General features: G+C 43.4%; 1 protein-coding gene across 3 annotated transcripts in view; it reads right to left on the reverse strand.

Moving 5' to 3' along the window:
• Positions 1-241: 241 nt before the first annotated feature.
• The window catches only part of INTS4 (integrator complex subunit 4), a 39432-nt gene continuing 14027 nt past the window's right edge, over positions 242-25646 (reverse strand). For 2 of the 3 annotated variants that reach the window (XM_056327005.1, XM_056327006.1), the window contains exons 11-23: positions 24706-24911; positions 21968-22110; positions 20841-20956; positions 18704-18837; positions 17757-17914; positions 14759-14852; positions 12560-12640; positions 10115-10245; positions 9093-9152; positions 6615-6774; positions 6138-6281; positions 5249-5369; positions 242-1914 (exon numbers count right to left, since the gene is read on the reverse strand). In XM_056327005.1, the coding sequence (XP_056182980.1) occupies positions 1721-1914; positions 5249-5369; positions 6138-6281; positions 6615-6774; positions 9093-9152; positions 10115-10245; positions 12560-12640; positions 14759-14852; positions 17757-17914; positions 18704-18837; positions 20841-20956; positions 21968-22110; positions 24706-24911 (1742 nt within the window). In that variant the 3' untranslated portion in view covers positions 242-1720. Of the gene's footprint in view, positions 1915-5248; positions 5370-6137; positions 6285-6614; positions 6775-9092; positions 9153-10114; positions 10246-12559; positions 12641-14758; positions 14853-17756; positions 17915-18703; positions 18838-20840; positions 20957-21967; positions 22111-24705; positions 24912-25646 lie in introns of those variants that run through there. The other variant, XM_056327007.1, reaches the window with a different exon arrangement.

Genomic DNA, 25646 nt, shown 5'->3' on the forward strand with positions numbered 1-25646 from the left:
AGCAGCTGCACTAAGAAAGGATATTTAATTCAAGAATAACTAAAGCAGCTAAATAGTTTTATGGTTATGAGTCTTTGGCCCACAACATGTCGGTGCTAAAATATTTTTAAGTAATTAAAATAGTCACAAAAAACCCAAAATATAAATAATTTTAAAAGTCACAAAAAACTTGCAGTAATCCCTTCTTAGCCTAGGACTGCACAGACACACATGTTCACCTCATGAAATACAGGAAGCAAAATTAGCACAAGTTTTCCAATTTTATTGTAGGAAAGCACACGAGGGGTTATTATTTACGTTGATCTCTGTACAACTGGAAAATATTTCTTCACTGCTTCATTTACTTGCTTAAAATACACCTTTTTTAACAATTGCTTGATGGACACAGGTAACGCTTGGCTGCTGCACTATAAAGTTTCTCACATTAAGTGCTCCTAGAAAATCCTACCAAAGGATTGCCACAAATTGTAGGAAGTTCCTCAGTCCGCTGAAGCCTTGCATACAGGAGCGATGCACAGGCATTTTACAACAGGAATGCCGAAGGATCTCGTTTTTAGAAAGTTCTTGTCCCTCCGTATTCCCTGCGTACCTCCTTAGGGGAACACGGACAAGCTGCCTGACTTCTGCTTAATCAAGAGCATCTTTGGCTACTTCAGCTGATCAGAAACGAGTTCTGACTGCCAAAACCGCTGCCGAACCGGAACACTGAACAGATTTTCTCATCCCAGTAAGATTGGTTCAGGCCAAGATCCCCACACGGAAACAGATTCCCTAAAACTCTGTGGGATGGAGTTAGTAATTTTCCAACCCCTGGTATTTAATCGCATTGTTCATAAAGACATACAAATGTGCAACCCAAAGAGTTGGATCACAATTCAGAAATTAATGTTTGACTCCATTTTACGTAAACAAAAGTAGTAACGTACTGTTTTGTGGCTGTAACTCAATTAAACTCTGTCCTGCTAACTGAAGTTCTGCTGCTTGCACCAGCAGTTCCTCCTCTCCCCACACCGCAACACGAACAACCTGTGCCCTCCCCAGAATTACTAGCTTCAGTACAGCTGTAGAGGATGTAAAATATAAAATAGCTCAGGATTTAGCCTATGGCAATTGGCAATTTCACTTTGAGGTGCAGTTCCTACACAAGAAAAGCACTTTAGAATATTTTCTTTTTTTACTAAGAATTTAAGTATCAATGCACAAATGCAAGTTTTCAACATTCAAAACCAATAAACCCCCAAAACCCACAACAAACCCACCCCAACAAACCCCCATAAAACCCCTGAACTCCTCAGCATTGTTTCAGAGTACTGTAAAAAAAATGTTGATTTATGTGCCTAAGCATTTACATAGTAAATACCTTAGTAAATACCTAGCAGAAAACCTAGAGGCCTTGAAAAGAAACTTTTGATTAAAAACTGAAGATACAGCCCAATGAAATTATGAGAATGCTGACTAAGAACTGTCTTGATCTTGTTGATTCAATATAGAATCACGTGCATTTTCTGGAAACTACTCTCAGTTGGCTGAATAACTCCTGTATTGGTCTTTCTGCTTCTTAACAGCAGACCAATGGTTCTTCAGCAGCTTTATTTCTACGGTTGACTTTCTTTTACGCAAGTATAAAAGTGTTTCGGTTTGGTTCACTACCTTGGAACACAGCATATCGCTTTCACATAACACAACGACCCCATAAATACATTTCTTTTAGCGACAGACTTCACCGTCTGGCAGGTTTGGGCATTATATAAACTTTGACAGGTTTGCTGAGGGGTATGGTCCCTTCTATGCCGTTTTCAGATTGTGGGAGAGCCTCCAAGCTCTCGCTCCAGGTAGATTTTGGAATTTTAGCAGATGCCTTGCTCCTGTTGGAATTGTAAGCCAGCAGCAACCGCACTTCAATCTGACATGGCTCTGCAGAGAAAAAAACCCAAACAATAACCCAAATGTGACTGGGATCACACAGCGAACAACCAATACTGAATGAAATTTTCTCTCACATATGCTGGGTAAAATACAGAGCCACTCTGGGCTAACCAGAATCCAACGTGGTATTTGAAAATTCAACTTTTTCATTACATTCAGCACAGCAGAATTAAATATGGTTTTAGGGTTCCGTCCCGCCCTTGTCATCACTTAAAATGAGAATCTCAACGACTAACTTAGAAATAGCAACTTTCAAAAATAACTGTTAAAAGTAAATGCAACCAAATAGTAATAAAATCATAAAACCGCCACAGAACTAGCAGGCCTTGCTCCATTTATGGCAAAATTATGTAGATCCAGATGACGTCTGGCAAGACTCACAGCGCAGCAGATTACTTGAAGACTCTCTTCTGCTGGAGGATTTTATACCGCTAGACAGCCTTGTCCCCTCTTTCACCACCACAGCAGCTATATCCCAATACTGTCCGTAAGATCATAGGATCACAGAATGGTTTGTGTGGAAGGGAGCTGTACAGACCACCCAGTCCCACGCCCTGCCAGGGGCAGGGCCCCCTCCCCCCAGCCCAGGCTGCTCCCAGCCCCGTCCAGCCTGGCCTTGAGCCCTGCCAGGGATGGGGCACCCACAGCTGCTCTGGGCAGCCTGGGCCAGCGCCTCGCCGCCCTCACGGGGAAGGGTTTCTTCCTCATGTCCAACCTAAATCTCCCCTCTCTCAGCTTCAAGCCATTCCCCCCTGTCCCACCACTCCCTGCCCTTGCCCAAAGCCCCTCCCCAGCTTTCCTGTCGGCCCCTCCAGGCACTGGGAGCTGCTCTAAGGTCTCCCCGCAGCCTTCTCCTCCCCAGGCTGCACAGCCCCAGCTCTCCCAGCCTGTCCCCACAGCAGAGGGGCTCCAGCCCTCTGACCAGCTCCGTGGCCTCCGACGGGCCCGCTCCAACAGGTCCGTGTCCTTCTGATGCTGAGGACCCCCGAGCTGGACGCAGCGCTGTGGGGGGGGTCTCAGCAGAGGGGAGCAGAGGGGCAGAGCCCCCTCCCCCGCCCTGCCGGCCACGCTGCTGGGGATGCAGCCAGGGCACGGGCGGCTTTCTGGGTGTGAGCGCACATTGCTGGGTCATGTTGAGCTTTTCACCCACCAGCACCCCCAAGTCCTTCTCCTCAGGGCTGCTCTCAATCCCTTCTCTGCCCAGCCTGTGTTTGCTACTGGACATGACTCCAACCCACGTGCAGGACCTTGCACTTGGCTTTGTTGAACTTCATGAGGTTTATACTGGCCCACTCCTGAAGCCTGCCAAGGTCCCCCTGGATGGCATCCTGTCCCAGGCGTGTCAGCTGCACCACTCAGCTTGGGGTTATCAGCAAACTCACTGAAGATGCGCTTGATCCCAGCATCCATGTTGCCAACAAAGATGCTGAACAGCGATGATGATTTCACTTCGTTCTTCTCCCAGTGATCATAACAAAAATGGGCTTTCGGTCTATACAGTATGACTCTGAGCAGCATGCTGGACTATATCCCCATCAAAATTTTCCTTTCTAGACTGAAAACACCACAATGCCTTTAGGTTTTCCCTATGGACTTGTACTGGTTTTGGCTGGGATACAGTTAATTTTCCTTCCCAGTAGCTCACATGGTGCTATGTTTTGGATTTGTGACTGAAATGGTGTTGGTAACTCTCTAGCTACTGCTGAACAGTGCAGTATTCATGAGTTTTCTCACTTTTGCCCTTCTGATTCTCTTCCCCATCATCCCACTGGGGGCAGGGGGCAGCCACCAGGTGCTTAACTGTACACGTGGGTTAACCCACAGCAGAACCACATTACTGACACCTAAATGAAACCCACCTCATTTTAAGATGCAACGCCCAGGACTGCAGCAGTTCTCCAGCTGAGATGTCACCAGCACCAGACAGAACACAAGAAATAACCTTTTCCCACAGCCATCCCACAGCTCAGCTAACACCTCCCCGAGACTCACCTGCTCGCCATCCTGTCAACTCTTATTTGTAGCCTGCAGTCACCCCTATCGCTCGTGCCATACACCTCTCGGTGAAGCCGTGCTTTGCGTTTGGGCATTCTCCTCCCTAAGCACACACTTGTTACTGGTCTTCAGTAAGTTCCATTGTCTTGAATTAAGGCGATTTCTCTACTTTCAATTCTGACCCTGTTTCCTGAACCCCTCCCAGCTCAGTGTTCTCCCCACGTTTTATATGCCTAAGTGCTAATTTCAAAGTTAATAGCTAAAATAATGGCTAGGGGAGGCACCAGGACGGGCCACGCTTAAAAACACCCTCCCAGTGAATGCTGTGGAAGCAGAAATAAGAACTTGATTCAGCGCTCTCTGGTACAGGATCAACCTTTAAATCCAGACACTTCCAGGTGTAGAAACAACACCGTTTTTTCTTCTCCAAAACAAAACAAAGATAGTGGGATGAACATGTACACCATGGAAGCGGTATATAAAAAGGAATACGTGAAAGAACATGGTGCTAAACAAAAATCTGTTGGTTAAAAAAAATAAATCATTAAATCCTACCAATAAACTGCTCAGAAAAAAACCCCACACTTTTGAATAAACATGAAGGGATTAAAAGAAAACAGGACAAAGGGAGCTGCGAACAAATACTCTCTGCTTTTGTTCTTTGAAGCCCGCAAACCAATTACTGAAGCGCCTTCATGGGGAAGTGTGAAAGCCAACCGAGCCGGAATGGGGACGGTGGAGCTGCCTATTTCATCAGAGCTAAATGGTGGGGTTTTAGGGTGTTAAAAAGGTGAAAGTTTAATCAGCAGTGAAACTGTACTGTCGAGTACACACAGTTCCAAAGGTTCTCTGCCACGCTCAAATACCTGTCAGATCTAAACCAGTGAGTTACAATGAGTCAGTTTACCGGGACTCCTTGCCATTAAAAGAGGATGCAGATCTGACTCCTACAACTGATACTGCTCTGCACGGAAAGGGGTGAGCTCACCTTGTGTGCATGCTCCTGCGCAAAGGCTCCCAGCGCTGGGAGACTGCAGGTGCAGCCCCCAGCACACAGCAAGCACCATGAGAGCAGCCCCCCTAGAGCCCTGTGGAGCAGCACTGCCCTGTCACCCAAGGAGCGATGTACGTGCTCAGAGGCTGCAAGAACAGAAACCTGAGCAACACAGCAGGCAGCATCAACAGCTGTAGACTCCAGGATCCTCCGAGCCCCCAAGACGGTGGGCACATAGCTCTCATGTGCAGGAGACTGGGATGAAGGAAGACACATTCTTATCTTAGAAAAGTGCAGCAACACAATCACGTAAATCTGTATCATTAATGTTACCTGTCCAGGCTGTGTGCGAGAGGTAAACCTGAGTTATCAGTCTGTGCCTTCCAGGACCAGGATTTCGAAAGTCAGCTGGTTTAGGATGGATTAGCTGTGCTTGTCCATCTGGATACAATACCTGGAGGGGTGGGGGTAGAGAAATAAAAAAAATAATAATTTTTTTTTTAAAAAAAAAAGGAGGTAAAACAACTGAATGACAACTGGACAGGGGATTTTCACAGTGTGCATTACTTTGGTGTTTTCTGTTTGAGTTTGGAAGGCAAGGGGGTGTGCTTTATCATGAAGCCAGGAGTCTGGTTGCCCTGGATGTAATGGCCACACACTGGCCAATCCGACCCACAGCACAGGTGGAAAAAAAAAAAAACCAACATCAGCTTCTTTCTCCGCATTGTAAACAGAGATTTTAATTCCTTTGTTATGCTGTGAATTTGCATATTTTACTTGGCATCACACCCCACCTACCTCCGGAGCTGCATTTGAAACCAGTATTTCAGCAGCAGGAAGAAATTTTAAGTTGTAATTACAGAGAGCAGAGAGCCTGTATACTTCTGTACCATTCAGAACAGCTTCTTTTGCTCCTCTTTCTCCCACTACTCAAGCTGGAAGTTCACGAGCGTTTATTTATGCTCATGTCCATAATGTGCTGAGTGCATGTGGAAGCACCGTGTGGAGCACAGAATGGCACCGCAGTACTCAAAGCCTCAGGAACTGCACACAAGTCAACTCAGCGCACAACATACAAACCAGTTCCCGAATGTTTGGTCATAAAAGACAGAAATCCAACACTGTTACTAATAGAGTGTATAATTATTTGCAATTTAGAAGTATTCACAACCTTAACCCTAAGATGCAATTTTGTTTGCATCAATATCAAGTGACTGCTTACCTGAACTTTAACGGTTCCCTGGGGATCCTGCACATGTTCCAGGGTTGCATCAACATCCAGTGCCACTACCAACCCCGATGTAAACCTCAGCGGATTATCAGATTCACCGGTAGGCTCAATGATATTCGCAGTAGCTCTATGGAGCTACTAGGGGCAAAGTAGTTGGCAAAAATAAGGAGGTGGGGGGAGGAGGAAAAGAAAAAAAAAAAAAACAAAACCACACAATCATTTCTGTTCTTAATGGAGAAGTTGTACATGAACTTTGGATTCTTTTAAATACTACCAGGAATTATTAAGTTGTCTGTATTTTTAGCAGTAGTCCTGGGGATGTTAGGTAAGAAGAAAGCCTTTGAAAGAATAACACTTGTGACTGACCAAGAACCCGAATTCTAAAAGCTTCATGGTGTATTAGGATCTAGTCAGATGCTAAGACAGTCTACAAGAATACTGCATTGTAGTTCTCCGAGTTAAGCTGACCTGCTCTGGAAGAGGAAGGTGGAGGAAGGTACTTTGTCGCAGAGTTGTCTGAAGAATCTTGACCACTTCCGAAGGCTTGGATGTCACAAGTCTGGGCATTAAGTCCAGCAATTTATCTACAAGACTCCCTTGCATATGTGGGAGCTCAGAGATGAAACATCTGTGTTAAGAATAAATCAAAAATCATATACTTTTTTCAACATTTTCAACAGCATTGCTATTTTCAGCCAAACCACTTAATCTTTGTATTTAATTATAACAACAGAGTTAGATATGTAGATTCCTCTTCTGATGCACGTCTCGTACATAAGATAAAGATTATTTTGGCTAGTGATGTTGGGACCATACCTTGTGCTCAAACTGACAATATCAAGGGCTATGCAGATCTCACTTTTTAGGTCCTTCATCAATACAAAGCCTAGTGGGCAAAGGAAACTAGATTCACAAAAAAGGAGGTAGAAATGTTGAGGTGCCCATCAACAACACGTTCATGAGAAGCAGATATTGTAGGGATTCATCCGCGCAGATCGCACGTGCAGCTGTAATGCGACACAGATAGGAAGAGCGCTAACTGAATGAGACCGCGAGCAATCCCAGTACTCCACGCTCATCTCGATGTCACAAAGAACCAGCTGGATGAAAGAGCCATTCCTACGACAGCTGCCTTGCAGACTTTGGAAACTGGTACTTCTCAGGGAAGACATGCATATGCCCAATTCTTTATGCAGTGCACTTTCATCTGGTGAACTAAATAGCTGACAGGATCTAACACATCCACACGCCCAATACGTGAGTTGCCTGACCTTCTGCTGCAGCAAAGTTTCCAGAAGGTTGGGGGTTTTTTTCTACCAATATTTATGAAGTATTAATTACTACAGCTGAGGAGTGAAATTTTAACAGTAAACTAGAATTGGTAAGACAAAAAAAAAACCCAAACAACTCAAAACTACCTAGTTCTTGAGGTCAAGAACAGAGAATAGAATCCACTCTATAGCTTGGGACAACAGCTCTCACAAGACCATTTGGTATTTCTTGTTCTTTGTATAGAAGTAAAATTGAGCTACTACCCTACATCCCTGCGTGCAGAAGATGTTTTGTTAGACTGAGTCATTGGTGGTTTATCTGTTACTATCAGCAACTGTGTTGTTATCCTGCGGTATTTAGCAGTTTTGTAAGCCTAGTAAATAGTCCTGCAATTTGCCGGGGAGGAGGGGGGGGGGGGAGGGAGGGAGCACCATTTCTGTAGGGGAACCACCTCTCCAACAAAGGGCTCCCCTCCCCACTTTTCAAGTCCGGTGTTGCGCTGTATCTTCACCAACAGCTGAGTCTATAAAGCCTAGACAGGAATACCAGGCATGCCCAAAGCAGCTTCAGCTCCTCCAGAAGTGAGATTTTTTTTCACGATCCTGGTGGTGCTCTACAGGACCTCAGAACCAATAAATGGAAACCTCTTCCACCAGCTGAGCAAGGGTGGAAAAAAACCCCATACTCTCCTCTGAACAGGCTATGAGGGCCATGCAGGGATACACAACCTCATGTTCCTATAACTGCCACTACACAGACTACAAAGACAACAACTTTCCACTGCTCTGTCATAGGATGCAGCTAAAATCTGGCACGCTGAGGCTGCCCAACTTAGACACTGGGATTTTACACGTCTGACCATTTACAGGGGACATCACAGCTAAATGACAAGATCTACCATCACCCAGATTCCCTTTTGCAGAATTCATCACTGTGTATAGGAGTTAAATTGCTGAGAAATACCGATGAGTTTTGTTGGTCCTGAGACTCAGTGCAAGGAAAAGACACAAAGCAAAGGAACAGTTTATTCACTACTAGCAAATGAGCTAAACATTAAGGAATGGGTAGATTTGGTTCCCTCTTCTCATCACGTAACCAGCCACAAATGCCAAGCATACAGACCACGAAGAAACTGGAATTTAATCAAAACCAGAGACGGAATTCTGCTCCGCCATCTCTAGATACCTGTATCTCTGGCCTAGCTATCTAACTCCCTCCTGAGACAATGGAAAAAAACCTGGGCATCCCTCATCTGACTTATTTTAGACATCCAGATTAGGAGAAAATGAAAGAAATACCTCTCCAGTGAGAGGAAAGCTGGGTGAGTGCTTCAGCAGCAGTGGTCTTACAAAGCAAGTATCAACACCTGGGTGAGATGACTCCAACCCTGAGCATACAGACTGTTCACTCACTCATTTACAATTTAGAAATTTGGGATAAAGGGACAGGAAATTCCCTTTTTTGTCATATTCCTAGGAAAGCTCTTCCACTGATCCCACAGTTAGAAAGGAGTTTACTTCTCGCTTTACCATTATCTCATGGTAGCAGTCCCCGATGTATGACAGCAACAGGGGAAGGGAGATGTGAAGAGGTGAAAAACAAATGGAATATTCCCCGATGACAATGGTCAGGGGACCTTCTAACATAAAGGGAAGAAGCAATGGAATTTCTCACCTCTGAAAGGAATCCACTTCTTGTAGGAATTTTTCACACATCCCAAAAAGGGGTTCCGCTCTGTAACGAAGATAACATTCCTTGTTCTAGTTTTAAATAAAGAAAACTGTCTGTAAGGCTATAAGCATTCAGGTGTTTTGGAATCCAGTTCAAGCTCCTAAAAACTACAAGATCTTACAATTTTGAGGCCATAAAGATGTTCCCCGCAAGAGAAAAAAAAAAATTAATTGCCATCTCCCTCCCCACATTCATATCCCCCTCCCACAAAAAATCATTTGCATAAGGCATAAAATTAAGTTCACAAAGCCACTATTTGAAAACATTACCTCTCCACCTACAAAACAAGAGGTTAAAAGGCAAACATATCATGGACCTCTAATGGCAACACAGTAAATTGATGGCAACAAACTCAGAGCAAAAACAAACAAGTTAGGATACTAACCTTTGCTCTAATCCCACCAAACGGAGTTCTAATTCTACAGCCATCCAAACCCGTGTGTAACTTCACTGGCCTCAGCAGCCAAAACAAACCACCCAGAGCCTCTCACATTGCCCAAGCCAGGCAAACACACGAGCGTTTTGAGTCTGAAGTCACACAAATGTCAGTTGCAGATCCATCAAAAAGACAACTCTTTTCTGATGCTAAAAAATCAGCAACTAATACTTAATAAGGCAAACATGATTAGCGTGCTCTTTGATACGTGACTGTTCCTCACTTCAACAGGTTCCAAATATCAACTCTACAACATTTTAAACCTATTTGTACGTTTATAGCTGAGAGAACTCACCTCCCAAAACACATCTTCCCAATAATTCTGTCATCAGATTTAGTGCTGTGGCACTATACAGCTACCCCGAAGGCAAAAGGCAGCTCTGCGTTCTGAACTGCTTTAGCAAACGGTTACTGGCATGCCGCGATCTTTTGTGTGTCTAATTGCTCCTTGCTGTTTATTTAAGCCAAGCTTAAGGAAAACTAAGCTTATAGGTAAGACTAAGAAGGTCCTCCACCAGGTCATCCTTACCCTCTAGTGGTGCGCGCAGTCACTATAAGCTGTAACGCCTTCGCCTGCAGCCTCATGTGGTGAATAATGACCACTTGCCTGCTCTCCACTCCGCTGTACATGAACTCCATTTTATAAGTTTCTTCCACGATCTGTCAGATAGACCACAGGGGTGAAGAACCATCAGACTCCGTTAAAACGCTTCCACAAGCGCCATCGCAAGATTCCGGGATTTTTTCCTCACACTGAGGAACACATTAATCCACAAGTCTCGTTCTTTTGGTGAAATTCTTCATGGCACAAAGCGACATTTAATACCAAAAGGTTATCTTGGCTGTATTAAAGAAATAATTCACGAAACCTGGCCTGAAATCAAGCCCTCCCTCCACTGGCAGTCTATCTTTTGACACTGCATTTTGAATTTCCAGGAGCAGAGCGCTCACTGGCTCCCACTCTCTGCTCTGGAATACAAAAGGCGAGCAGCACAACAGAGCAGCCTCAGGGGTCCCGCTCAGGTTTACAGTTTTGGAGCCAGATTTGACAAGTTCTCTTGAACACAACTTTACATTCAACAATACTTCACGTACCGCAGCTGATGATGGGAACTATCATATGATAAGTATTGTTCTGCGTTATTTTAGATAGACGGTTAAAAGCACAGACAGGATGACACTGCACGGTTTGCTCACGGTACTTTTTCTGTCAAATAGATGGGCTTAAGTAGACGAGAGAAGTGCTCAAATTAATACTAAGTCTAGTTCAGGATGACTGTATAGAAGCCACGAACTTGCAAGTTATTTAATAGGAAATATTCCCTCACCTTGCATTGATGGGAAGTGATCTACATTCACAATCACAACAGATAAAACCTCCCAGGGGGTTCACGTGCTACTGAGAAGGGCACCCAAGACAGACAGTTCAATTAGGGAAGATTTAAAAAGCTGATAGGCTTTTGTTTCCACTCACCCCTGGGGACAACTGTCAACAGCATAGAAGGTTTTGATGCGTAGCAGTACCTGCCTCTTATTACATCTTAATTAACTGAAGACTCAACATGTCAGCAGAGTTTCCCAGCAGATCCATGAACTTGCTTTTACCTTGGGCTCATTCCCAGATTATTTAATAGCTTGCTTTCTCCTTTACCTTTTCTTAGGGATTAGCTTCAGTTTTTCCAGGTTCCAATCATTTTTACATCACAGAATCAGAATAACTCAGGTTGGGTACGACCTCCAGAGGTCATCCAGCCTGGTCCCCTGCTCAGAGCAGCTCTAATTAGATCCAGTTACTCAGGGCCACATCAAGTTGTGAACACTTGCAAGGATGGAGAGATTCCCCCCACCGCTCTGGGCAGCCCGTTACAGTATTTAACCATCCTGACGGTAAATTTTCCCCCTTTATATCTAACCACAATTTCTCATATTCTGATCCGTGCCCACTGCCTCTTGTCCAGAGCAGTCTGGCTCTGTCTCATCTGTATCCTATGATGAGGCAATGGAAGACAGCAGTAAATCCACTCTGAAGCCTGCTCTTCTCCAGGCTGGACAAGCCCAGTTACCTCAGCCTCTCCTTGCAGGGAATGTGCTCCAGCCCCTGGCCACCTCGGTGGCCCTCTGCTGAACTTCCCCCAGATCATCAGCATCATCCTTCTACTGGGGAGGCCAAAACACAACACAGCCCTCCAGATGTATCTCCTCAGGGCTGAATAAAGGGGAAGGATCACCTCCCCAGAACTGATGGCTACACTCTTACTAGGACAGTCCAGGATGCCACTGGTCTTTGCGGACAACACATTGAACATGAAGCCACCAGGTTCCCCATGCCAAACACCGTGAGATTGCTTTCATCCCAACTCCCCAGCCCAGCCAACCCACCCTGAAGAGCAGCCATTGTCTTCCAGCACATCAGCTGGCTCCTTGATTTGGAGAAGCCTTATCAGCCAACTCCTTCAGCCAGAATCCTGCCAGTTTGGTGAAAAGGAAACAGCACGAGACTGTGCCAAAGGCTTTGCTAAAGTCACGAGATGTGACATCCACTGCCCTCCCCTTGTTCGTAGCACCAGTCTCCCCATTGTGGAGAGCAATGATGCTCGTGAGGCATAAATTCACCCTTGGGAAATGGATTCTGGCTGTTCCTAACCACCTTGTTGACCTTCACTGCTTTAGAAAGAGCTTTTAGGAGGATTTGGTCCATAACCTGCCCCAGAAACGAGGTGAGGACAAGCAGCCCAGTTTACTGGATCTTCTCGCTCCTCCGGAAGATGTTTGCCTTTTTACAGTCATTATGAACCTCTCTTGCTCACCACTCATCTTTTGAAGACAAGAAAAATTACTCCACTTTGGGGGGACTAAGATTTACTTGGACAGAGTACGGCAGTGGAAGGTCAGAAGTGTATTATTGTGGCATGGCCGAGGAAGGGCTCGTATCTGAGGACTTGCCTCCACGCAGACCCAGACGCTTCCACCTCACCTGTTTTGCCGCAGCAGACGCTAACGCGTTCTGTTTCAGGTACAGAGGAGCTGCCACGTTCCACAGCTTCTCCTGCAAGGCCTACAGGAGAAAACCATGAAATGATGATAAATACCCAGCTCAGTTTAAACCTTGTAACGCTGCGCTCCATGGGCTTGGGAGCAGGGAAGATGTCCCGTCTCTCAGCTGTACACCCACAGGTTGATTGAAAAAGCAGGCCAAAGGTTTCTTTTGTGCTTTTAAATACAACAGGGGGAACCAAGGCCTCCAAAACATGTACGGTTCTATAAACCCACAGAGATACCTACACAACTAGAAAATATAAATCAGAAGTTGAGAATAATATTAACAAAGCTATGAGTTAGAGCCTGGCTGAGCCAAAGACATTGTACTTTTTAAGGAGAACTTTACACAGAATGCAGTCGCTTATAAAAACAGTAACTCACTGCTTTATCACCTCCCTGAGACCAAGATCAGGGCAATCTCAAATTGCAGGCAAAAAGCAGAAACAATAACAACTGTCCCCAGAAACACACCCACATAATCATATTTCTGAACTTTGCTGATGACAGCCTCCACTCCACCAAGGATCTCGGAGTTGCTATGAATACCGAGTGTAAAGCATCTACTGATACTTGCGTTAACAACAAACCACAAAAACCAAAAATCACAGTGCCCAACCACACCCCATTTGCTTTGTGTGTAAAAAAATTAAGAAAGCTTGACTGGATGAGTTATATCACTGCCTCCTTTTTTAAGCTGCCTGACCTTAGATACAGCTACACACAAAGCTGGCTGTAGCCAAAGCTCAGGAACATACAGACTATATCCTTCACTTCAGCTGGTCCCAGAATCCCCATTAACTACCCCTAAAAGCACAGGGTATGTAGATCCTTTAAAAGTTTGGAACCTTTTGAGCCTCAAGAGGCTGGGAAATGAAGATACTTCACACTCCCCATCCCCCCACCAACAGCTTCTTTCTGTGGGGAAAGAAGCAATTGGAAAAAAAAAATGTACTGAAAAGGGCTGCTCTGACATTCGGGTTCTCTCTACCACATCAGAATATCTAACTGTACGATATTACAAGTTACTTTTCATTTCAGCCACATTACTGACTCCTCTGCATCACCGATATATGGACTATTCTACAGCTTGAGCCAAGAACGGCTGATGCAGCTTTTACGTCCTTCATCCAGACAGAGCGCTCCTCTCTGCCAGATAAACCATCTGGTTCACACCAGCCAAACCCTGGAGAAGGGCAACAAAGCCACCTCCAAATGCTGATCCTCAGCCTGGACAGGACATTTCACTTTGGCGAAAGTTTGGATTTAGCTAGGATGGTACTGAACTGTAACACCGCTCAACTAAAATACCTTCTCTGGGTGATAAATGTGTTCCAAGGAGTTAAGGGCTGCCATGAGACATGCCAACCAGCAGCTACACCTTTAGGAAAGAAACTGAAATTCCTTCCTGGTTTTACATAACAAAGCTTTTATTGAGTCCCTCTGGAAACCTGTTGGTTGCTTGCTTTAGTTCTTGCTATACATGTGTATAAGTTACATTCAAAGACCTAAAGAATGCCAGGAGACAAATACTACGCAGGCAGAAGTGAAGCAAAAAATTAGTTCCTGTTTACAGCAAGAAGCTGACTTTGAAAAGGTTTGCTGCCGTGGTGTCAAAGCAACCACTTCATCTTCTAATACCAAACAGACAGATCATTATAGCACTGTAAAAGAAAGCACGACTGATGTTTTGCTCAATCAAGTCTAAAGGATTCCTTTGACGCTGGTGCCAAAAAAAGCTATCTACAAAACATCATCTATAAAAACCCCACTTCCAGCAGCAGTTTAGCAAAACTCATTCCAGTGGCCACTAGCAGAGAAAAGTTACTCTCGTAACATAAAAGGCTACAGAGCAGTTGCCTCCATTGTGATTTCTGTCAGAAAATAATCTGCACTGGTAATCAACAGAAGCCTTATGTACAACAGCAGAGATCTGCACTGGCGTGCTCATTGGCAAAGTTACTGCATAAATTATTGGCCACAGGAGGGAAGCAGGATTATCAGAAACCCATGGAACCTACACTTTCATCATACATCAGTTTTCAGCATGAACATCACAACATGAAAGGGCAGCACCACTGCAACAGACGGGGGGCATTTTTGAAGAACAGCCCAAAAACCCCAGATGAAGTCAAACCTTGATGAGGAGCAGCTGACACTGAAGGTAAGTTGCAGTGAAATCTGCCATCCCTGCCAGTTCTGACTGCAGTTCTCCAAGCCTCTGAAGATCACTGAAGCATGTGGGGAGGGAAAAAAAAAGAAGAAAGAAAAAAGAAAAAACAATGTTGAGACAGCAAGCAGGTTAACCTAAATGCACTCAGAATGCAGCAACAGTGAAGCCAGTTATTCCCGCATCTTGCTTTTCTTATCCTTAGAATAAGCACCAGAAACAGTAGCAAAACACACGCTACAAAACAGTTTGCACCTTGGGACTTGGCATGTCCTTTCTTCCCGGAGGCTGACACAAGCACAGCCAGTGGAAGCAGTAAGTCTGTCAACCCGCATTACTCTGCAGCCCTATGGGAACCATACAGCGTAGCAGTTCCAGATTTAACTTAAAACACTCCAGACTTCTACAGCAGCTAACGACCCATTTGCGTTACACTGCTGGGAAACCTAACTATTCACGTTGGCTAAGAAAGGTTGTTTGGAACACGTCAGGCTCATGTAACAAAGCACATTTGAAATATAGCTGCCTTTTTAAACTAAGCTGAAATCTGATGTACTGATATTTACCCAGCTAGCTGTTGCGTGTTGTCTGGTGTAAGTATTTCTTGTAAATCATACAGCAATAGAAGTAGCTTTTAAGTTGATAGCAAAAAAAACGACTGTTCATGGAACGCAAAAAGGTTTCAGTCCTCTACTCTCAGACATGTTTTAAAATCAAAACTGTGGATTAAGAAAACAAACCTCATTTTTTGTTATAAAACTGAAAACAGATTGGATGATGTGGATTCAACACGTCTCTGTTCTTCTCCGCATTTTGCTTTGATCCAAAGTGTACTAAAATTGTCACTCTAATTCCATACTTCCTACTGTATTATTAAAAAGAACATTTATTTTTCTTCAGATGACCCTTTCCTTTTGCTTATTTTACATTTATCTTTGTATTTATGATGCAATTCTGAAACTTTGGCCCTGCAAAACCAGAAGGTTGCTGAGCACTGAGACATTAAAAAAACCCACGAGGTATCTGTATAATTTGCAGCCAAAGAAAATCTCTCCTAAGCAGAGGGGCTGTGCCTTCCTTCAATGCAACAACAGGAGAGCCAGCCCCAGCCTTACACAGTGACTCCATTTCATCTTTTCCCAGAGAGCAGAGAGCAGAAAAGACTCCTGGGTGCTCAATTCCCATGTCATACTTAATGCATCACAACATGCTAATGGGAAACAGGATGTCACCTCTCAGCTAACAGCTAGGCAGATATTCCATTTTCAAGTCTTCTACGGTTCCCGATTCCACTAATTCTATTTCCTTACAAATCTTAAACAGATTTCAACATCCCTGCAAGACAAAAAAAAGAAAAAAAAAAAAATCCTGTTGTATAGATGGAGAAACTAAACTACAAAGACTGATTTGCTAAAAAGCCTGTCTTACAGTTTCAACCACAGAGCCTGGGGGATGAGCGTCAGTCTTCAGCACGGTTAGAAATTTAAGCCCCAAGCAGACACCAGCTCCACAAGGTCTGTGTTACTCCCCCTGATGACAGTAATGACCAAGGAGGAGGGAGTTATGTCCCACCAGACACCATTGCAGTGAGCTGCTTCTACCCCTTTCCTCTCAGCAACCAAATTGTTGGCGCAGGAAACCCTTGTCCTCTGCAAAATAACCTTTAATACTTTGGGGTTTGCATTAAATCCTCCCTTCTCTTAAGGGTGGAAAACAACAGCTGCTTTAGTATGGTTCCTGGGTGGTGATCCCAACGGGAAAAAAGCCCAGCCAATAATTTCCACCAACTCCAAAGCACTATTGTGCTTTACTGCATATCAGTTACACACCCAGCCATCTCCAACACTATTCCTGCACTCCAAATCGAAAACATTCACGGCCTGCAAGGTTTCCAGACCTTCATTATACCTTTAAGATTCTGGATGCTCTGCCAAGAGATTACCTGTTTCACGCATTTAGTGCATTAAATGCTGTGAGACCATGGTTTAGACTGCATGTAGTAGCTTCAAAACAGCTGAAGACAAACCATATAGTTTTCACAGCTGGGTTTGCAGTGAGGAGCACACTGTTTATTCTCCACTGCAGGCGGGTGTAAAAGCAATTCAGAGCTACATACAGAAAAGGCAGCTATTTTGGGGAGAAGAAAAAGAATAAAGCTTTTTGGAATTCTATATTCCAAACAAAGCATTTTAGCTTGTTATTCTAACTCTCAAAATAAGGCTCTTTTCCTCTTTCCGAGCAGAGGAATTGCACTGAAAAGATCCTTTTCAAGAGCTTTGTTTGTAGAAATCGGCCTAGAGATGAAATGGAAGAGGTGACATAAAACCCACATTCAGAAACCATACCCATACACGTTTATCTACAGAACAGCAGACAGCAACACTCAACAATACTGTTTCTTCCAGGAAAATCCATCTGATTTTCAAACTGATGCAAGAATGCCAAATAAAACGGGCAATAAACACCCAACAAAGCATCAGAAGGGGGTCCTCTCCTGTTGAATTAAAGGCCATAGGACCTGGAAAACGGAAGAGCAAAGGGGACAACCTCTCTGCCTCCCCCCCAAAAAAAATACCCAAAAAACCTTGTGCACATGTATTACAAGTAATATGATCAAAGTGAGGGCCTCCTACAGGGACAGCAAACCAAGAACAATAAACCATAACAACAGAGTATTTACGATAAGCGAACAGCCCAGGAAGAGCACCCTTACCTGACCCTTACTGCGCTCTGAAGGGGTGCCCCCCAGAACGCACGCTGATTATTTAGTGGGGCACAGCCAGACCTGACACCATCAGTTTTATGTTAAACAATGTTGGTTTATCACAATGCTTTCTAGAAGGTGGCTCAAACTAAGTATTCAACGGCAAAGTACAACACTAAAATTCAGAAGCAAAGTACCCGCTTCAAAGACATTGGGCACCCTAACCGATCTTCCCATGAAGAGGTCTGCTTGCAGCCTTACCGGATGGTAAATTCCAGCAGCTCCTGTATGCCCTGTGGGTCGAGGTGCTGAAGGCTGTAAACCCTCTCCAGGCTCTGATGCAAGAACTGCTGGGAAGGATCTTCATGAGGTGTAATACTGGGAGAGACAGGGGAGGACACCAGCTTTCTACCTGGCAACTAAGCAAGAAGACAGACATGCAAACAAAACAAAAAAAAAAAAGGGAAAAAAAAAAGGAGAAAAAAGTCTAACACAAGTAACAACGCTGCAAAATGCTGCCACATTATTTAACAACTACCAACTGAGAGCTCCAATTAATTTCTCAAATTCAAAATTTATATCAAGGCTTTCAAGCCTGCATCTTTGTTAGTTAATACTCCCCAGTTTGTAATCCACTCGCAGGTACAGATCTTCAGGTCAAATTCCAACACCCCTTTGAGCGAAACATCTTCCTCCTCTATTAACTATGACACTGCAAAGTCAAGTGAAGTCCAAGACCACACGAACTGCAATTCATTTTATGAGCTGTAGTAAGATGTACAACCAACTTCAGTCCCGCCTGTGCTTCCACACAGGAAAAACATGCTTCAAAGCAGCAGGGAACACATCTCACGTGCAAGCAAACCATTTAGATAGGACACAAGTCAAATGTTGGAAGATCTTCACAGGCTAAGCTCCCCTTCCCCACATAGTCAGAGCTACAGAAAGGTCCCAGGAATCCTGCCCTAACCAGCTAGTCTCACTTGAGAGCAATAACATTATTACTCACCCCAAAATATTACCAAATCCATATGGTAACAATTTAGTATCTGGCTCTCCTTACTTAACGTACGTTTCAATATTCATTTGCGTGGTGCTTGGAAGAAAAAACTTTTAGAATGCAAGTGTTACACACAGACAGACATAGAAAGAGACCACCAATATTCATAACAGAGTAGTGAAGTGCCAACCAAAGCGGTTCAACTTACTCTTAACGGAGGGACCAGATGAGAGAGACTGTCCCGAAGATAGGCGTAATGTCTGAACGTATGATCAGAGAACAGGGCAGGCATTGTTGGGCAACTTTTAGCAGCATTAAAAATCAGAACCAGAACAGCAATGTCTATTGAAATGGATTGTTAAAGAAAAATAAGCAACAGCAGAAGAGCTCCTTGGGGATGGAAAGTTAGAACAACAACTCAACAACCCTTTCTTCGCTTGAGATCTGTCCAGCAAGTTCTTTATAGCTGGAGAATGCCAAGCAAAACCCAAAGAGGTGGCTGTCTGAGCAGATGAAAAGCAAGTACAAAGCACAAACATTTCAAGATGGGCCATATTGGAGGATGGATATTACTGCCAACATGGGATGGCTCAGAGGCAACACAAAGGATAGGAGCCAGGTATCATAAATGCAGAACATGCTCATTAGGTGGAGTTTCACTCTTCCTCGAAGCTTACACTGTGCTTACTGGTTTGGTACCCAAACACCCTCTAAAATAAACATTTACCTCTGAGTCTTTGAAAATTGCTGCATTTTCTGTGATGCCCTGAAAGACATCCCTCCCCTTAACACAGACTTAAACCAAAGAATCAAACACAGGAAGATGATTCTGGCATAGAAAAAACACGTTCACAGTCTGAGAGCCAGAGAAATACAGAGGGCAGCCAAAGGCAGTTAGCCCAAAGACTGGGGCACTCACGTGCAACAGGGCTGACCCCAAGCACAGGATCTCTAACAAGAGAGCGTGAAAGGATCCCAGTGCAAAGCTTATGATCATCTGGGGACTTGCCTGCACAGGGATGAAGCAGGTTCAGCCACAGAAGGGACTGAACCCACATTTCTCACCTTCTGAAAAATCTTTTGCATCCATCAACTGCCAAGCATAAAGGTTTCCTCTTGACAAACCAATTTCTCCTCTTTACCCAAAACCCTTTCCAAATTTTCAGCTGAAGCTATTCAACTATCCTGATTCAAATTTCCTAAGTGCTCTGAATCAAACAAAACGATGTTTTCAATTAACAGTTTACATTGGAAACATACCTTTCAGGTCTGCTTTGCAGTTTCTGGCTCCCAGAAACTTAGTATCTTCACATAATACACCTCTGTAAAATTGGGTGGCAAGTTGCCTCCAGATCATTTTCTAAAATAATATTCTTTGGTTCAAGAATGGTTCAAGGCAGGAAAGTGCCTTGAGCTAAATAACAGCTTTCTCACCTCCGCAGTGTTCCTTCAATTCTCAGCTCATAGGACAAATTTACTCAATTACACAACCATCTGATTATGGATTAACCTTTCTCTCCACCTGATTCTAGTCCTGTTCAGTTCTCACAAGGTATTTATTTAATCTGTATAGAATTTCTATCTCACGGCCTGTGACTAGTGAGAGAAATATGGAGTAGCTTGACAGAGGAAGAGTTATTCCAGTCTAACATGTCTCAGCATGCATCAGAAGCAGCATTATATTCTGCAATGGCTCAAAAGGGAAGCAAGGAGAATGAACAATGGAAAAATGGTATTTCACATTTCCAAGGCATCTCCTATTGTCAAGAATAATGGTGTAACAATAATAGTTTGTATTCTAAAGCACTAGAAGAGCTAACGTTAATAAAAGGATTTCTGATTTTGAATTGTTTCAGAAAAGATCGTAAGTTTATAGCATTATGGGGATTCAGCCACTGCTGTACTAAGAGATGGCACTGTTCTATACACTGCACAACAGTGAGGATAGCAGAAGTTTTACCTAAAAAGAAAACAGACAAGGAAAACCACTCTTCTTATTTAAAAGTTAAACCATCTTCAAAATTAGTGCAAACTAGACAAATGTTTTCACATCAAAGGACTCATCTGCAAAGCCCAAATCCTGACAAATTGCTTGATAAATAGATTATTCATCACAGCGTTAAAAAAAAGGCCAATTATACCACATTGGTATTTATGAAGATGGTTCCAGATAACAGGTATTCCATCACTTGCCGAGTAATAAAATTAGAGTGGCAAAGGGATTCAGAAATAGCTACAAGATTGTCTGCTACATTTGTTAAACCATTTCAAACTGTAAGCAACAGGAAAATATGAGTAAAATCTATTAAAATCAAAACAATCAACTGGCTTCATGAAAAAGATACAGGCTGGATCATCCATGTCTGGTTCGGGAGTGTCAAAGAAGGGATGTGTGCTCAGCAGCTCTGGGACTAATGGAAGCACCAAAGTGGGATGCCTGCTTCCCAAGAACTTCAAGCACCTGAAAATACACAGATTGAAGTGTTTCTTGTTTCTTAGTAAACACACATATTGCAAAACGCAACATTTTAAAGCATTGTCACTTTATGCTGCAGCAGCACTTTGAGGGACTGGTCAGCATCAAAAACCTGCTGTCCAAGACTACTGACCCTTCATGGCTGAGTATTTGCATTAACATTTGATAGGATCCAAGACAACTGAGAGGACAGCTTGAAAAAGCAAGCAGAAATAAAAATTTGTTTATTTAAACTGTTCAAGAAACACTTAACACATGGAACTACACAACCCAAGAAAAGCTTTTATACTAAATGCTAACAAGTGAGCGTATTTTTTAGTTCAGAAATAAAGGAGCGAGGAGGTAAACCCCCACCTATGTAACAAAACCCAAAACCCCCCAAAACTATGTACGAGTACACTGGAAGACAAAACAGACTAAAACATTTCCAATGATACCCAAGAATTCCATCTCAAACCAGGTGTGCTGGAGCATCACTTCCTTTGCTGCTTCCATTAAACAATCAGAAAACCCACACACAAACGTTCATTATTTTTGCTCAGACAGAAAAAGTCTCTCCAACAGCACAATGCCACATAGCCAATCCACTTGTCAAAACCGGTATAATCGGCTGCTGGTAAATATTACTATTTAATGCAGTGTCAAGTAAGCACAAAACATTAGCTGCATAAAAGAGATGAGGTTTTAAACTGAAGTTTGAATTCATCTTTTCTGGGAATGCTTGGAGGGCTTGTAATAGAGGCTATTTCCCGTAGTGGTCACCAGTTCTGGGATTCCCAGTACAAGCATCAACATGCAAGAACAACACAGAGTTTCCACCTCAGTCATGAATATGTACAATGCTTAGTACAGCCACTATTCCAAATACTTACAGAGTAACAGGATTGTACACCTGCAATACCTCTTACCTCCTTAGCTAGCTCAGTATTTGCCTAACACCTCAGTTACCAGAAATAGGAAAATAAGTAAACACACAAGGACACTGAACATACTCACTTCCAGATGGATTCTCTGTCTGTGGGATACTTAGTCAGGTTTTTCAGCAGCTCCACCAGTGCAAGATGGATGCCTTCCTTAGTTGAGACATTGGTGCAACACAACAGTTCATGAAGTGCTTCCCGAATGTCCCTTGAAGAATCCTAAAAGAAAAACCAAAGAAAAAACCAACCCAGACACCTTGGAGTGCTGAGAGAAAAGATGTGCCTGCATACGCATTTACTTTAAAGGTAGCAGTTCCTGCTCCTTGGCTAAATTAGTACCATAGGCATTTGAAAAACAGCACGTTTCTAGTTACCACAGCTAAGCACAGATGAAGTGACAGACCAGGCAACTGCTGCAGGGTCCCCTGCTGGTCTCATCCACCCATATGCTTCATTTTCTGGAACGAATGGGAACTGCTTTACTGCTGACCTCCTCAAGCAGAGCAAGAGTCACCGTTTGGTTTGGGTGATGTCGTCCCCTTTAGGGACAGGCAGTAACAGAAAAGGTAGGCACTGGGTAATTCAGCAAAACAGTCACCGAAGATTGTTTTATCATCTTTGGAGAAGCCTTTTATCACTCAACACATGAAGCTCAATTCCACAAGCCCTTAACCCAGTCACCAGCCTCCAGAGGGTTTAGCATAAGCATTGAGGACATGCCAGTGGCTGGATGGACCAGATTAACAGTGATCATCTATAGGAGAAAGGAACTTGACCTAACTACAAGTTTACAGATGGACAATAAAAAAGCCAAAACTGAATCAGAAGTTCAGTCACAAACTTTTTTATGATCGTATGGGATTCCTAATGCATCACTTTTAAAGTCACATTGCACCCATTTTATTTTTTAGGCCAAGGTGACGTTCTACAGAGGAGTTTATGCAACCTCCAAGCAATATTTTTGGAAGCGCTGTGGCTGAACTCCAGCTTAATTAATTACATTCCTTCTGCCAAAAACCACCTTGTCATTCCATATCAATGCATTATACTTCCTGGCTATCAGCATTTGTGTGGGACTGTTGGACAGAATGTGAAAATTTGATAGGATACAAGAACTGAATGTGTTTCAGTGGTGGATTTTTTTTTCATTTTATTATAATTTGCTAAGTATCAACAGCTCATTCATCACTGTCTTACACAAAAGAAGAAAGAAAAAGTCCTCTTGTAAAGGCTTTTAGATGACGGTCAACACACAAATGATCAAAGGAGGAAAGCACAGCTGGGCTGCTCAGCTGTTCCTTATTTTGGTGGTGGAAGGCAGACTACGACCAACAGAGAAGACATACTCTAAGGACTGAAATGAAATGACCACAGACATAAAATACTTCAGGTGAGTTGCACAGACCACTGGAAGGGCAGTGCAGAGACAAGCAAGGCAGAAGACTACAAAGGGACAGAGAGGAGCCCAACTCAACAGAAACTGAGATCAAGGACAACAAGGAAAGCAGAATCCAAAGCCTGGTCAGAGAAGCAAGGAGTAGCTGTACAGTTACTCAGATAAAGTCAAAGCAGTAAGGTGGAAACAGAAGCTACCCCATCACCCAACCGTTCCATATTTACACTCTCGGAACAAATTTAGGGACCAAGGTTAATGCTATTTTTCCATATCCTTTATTTTGTTACTGGAAAACGAATTTTACAGAAAGCAAGCAAGCACCTTTCAGAATCAGACAAACCCATTAAAAAGTTACTAATTCTCAGACTTTAGCTATCCTAATACCTGATAATAATTACGATAATGTAAACCAAAATACCTGTATGATCTATCATACATAAGCCAACACAGAAGCATAAGACAGAACCCCAGTCTAACTAGGTCATTCTTACACTTTGATGCACAAGCCCCCCGCTTGAACGAGTATAAATCAACTACGTAAAAACGTGAGGCACCTAAAACCCATTGCTGAATATGCAAACTCAGATCATATTCCACAGCATTTGTTACAGACTGATAAAACAGGTTGGTTAGTTTGCTTCTTCCAGAGGCACAACTGAAAGAAGCCCCTGTTGCCCTGCATCAAGCAAACAGCAGGTGAAAAGACAAAACCAGCAGAATTGCAGCACTGCCTGAGGCTGGGGGCCTACCCAAAAGAACCAGAAATTTGTCAAAAAAACCCCAAGCCTCAGGGGCTATAGCTCAGCAAATAAATCAGGTCTGAGGGGAAGCTGTTTGGCACAGCACTGTTCATACAGCCAAAATCTCTTCCCTTTCCCAGATCAACTCCATCAATCAGGAACAGAAGCTGACTCATGCTGTCCCCTGGATCCTGGCTGAGCACGGACTGGGAAGATGCTGGTTGGGAAACCCCAAAATTACACTGCAGAGCATGCCAACAAACTCTCTGAACAGTCAGGAGAGATCTCAGGCCTGCGCCCTGACTCTGCTCAGTGAGCAAGGGTGTAGCCAAAGCAGCTGAACAAAGGAAACAGAAAAAACCTGAAGCTGTATTCGACATGAAGTGGTGCAGAGTGCTGAACCACAAAACAGGACAGAAGGGAACACATAAGGCAGCGGCACAGTGACAAAGGCTAGAGTTTGATCTGAAATTCATCTATTTCAAAAGTATGCTGTTGTCCTGGAGATTACGAGCTACTAGACCTTAGCAGCCTCTGGGGATGTTCAAAGAAGACAAAAACAACCATCAAAAAGGTGGGCAGTTTCAACTCAGAGGAAGGGTCTGATCGGCATTATATCATTAAGCACCCCAAAGAAAGCAGGAACATGATTTTCTTCCCTCCTCAAGAATTTCTTACCTCCAAGACAGCTAATACAGTATCCAGCTGGTCTTCCCGCAGTGTGATATTGTTGGAAATTTTTCTCATTGTGTGTATTGACTGCAATCTCACTTCCTCGATTTCATCATTAAACATGTCAACCAAAAAATCCAGGCATTTCTCCGCAAAAGAAGGAGAGGACTGAGCCAACATACAGAGGGCTTCAACCGCAGCAATCCGAACCTCTGTTAAAAGACAGGGAGGGAATTAATTGTAAGTGCTGTTTAAAAGGACATATGGCCCAACGGCCAGGTCTTATATCATTCAAAGACTGGGCTAAGGACAGGAGATGCTAAGTAAAACCCGAGGACGATGGAGACTAAGCAGAGACCCATACCACTGGGGATCTTTTCACAGGCAAGTCTTCAAATCAAAAGCCTCACCTCTAATACTGCAAGCGCTGCTGTTGTAAGCGTCTGCAAGAGGGACTTGTAGGTAAAAACCACATCTCCTACCCACCGATAAATAATATGTATTTCAGTGCATTTTGCAAGTGTAGCATTAACCACAGTATCTTAAGCAAACTAATTTAGATAATTAAACTCTGCTTGTTTTATTCTTCATGACATTTTAATTGCTTGGAGCATTCACTGCATTTTTAACTTGCTATGTAGCACTTTATGAATAGCTGAAAAGCCCTAGAGTTTCAGCATTTTGGCAGTAAACAGAAAGAAATTTTTGTGCTTCGTGGCTTTGGGTTCCTCAAAAGAAAGGAAAAAAGTGCCACCTAATTATTAAAATGATTCAGAACTTAAGCAAAAAAGCATCAAAAAGAGTGTATTTATATGGTAAAACATTGCAGGAATTTGAAGAATACCCAGATATAACAAGCTTAAGTGGAGATGAGATTCTCTCCCCTAGACCCATCCTTGCTAGCTGCCATAACGTTTATGTGCTGGCATCATAAAAACGAGAATTAA

Source organism: Falco biarmicus, chromosome 2, assembly GCF_023638135.1.
Source record: "Falco biarmicus isolate bFalBia1 chromosome 2, bFalBia1.pri, whole genome shotgun sequence".
NCBI lineage: Eukaryota > Metazoa > Chordata > Aves > Falconiformes > Falconidae > Falco > Falco biarmicus.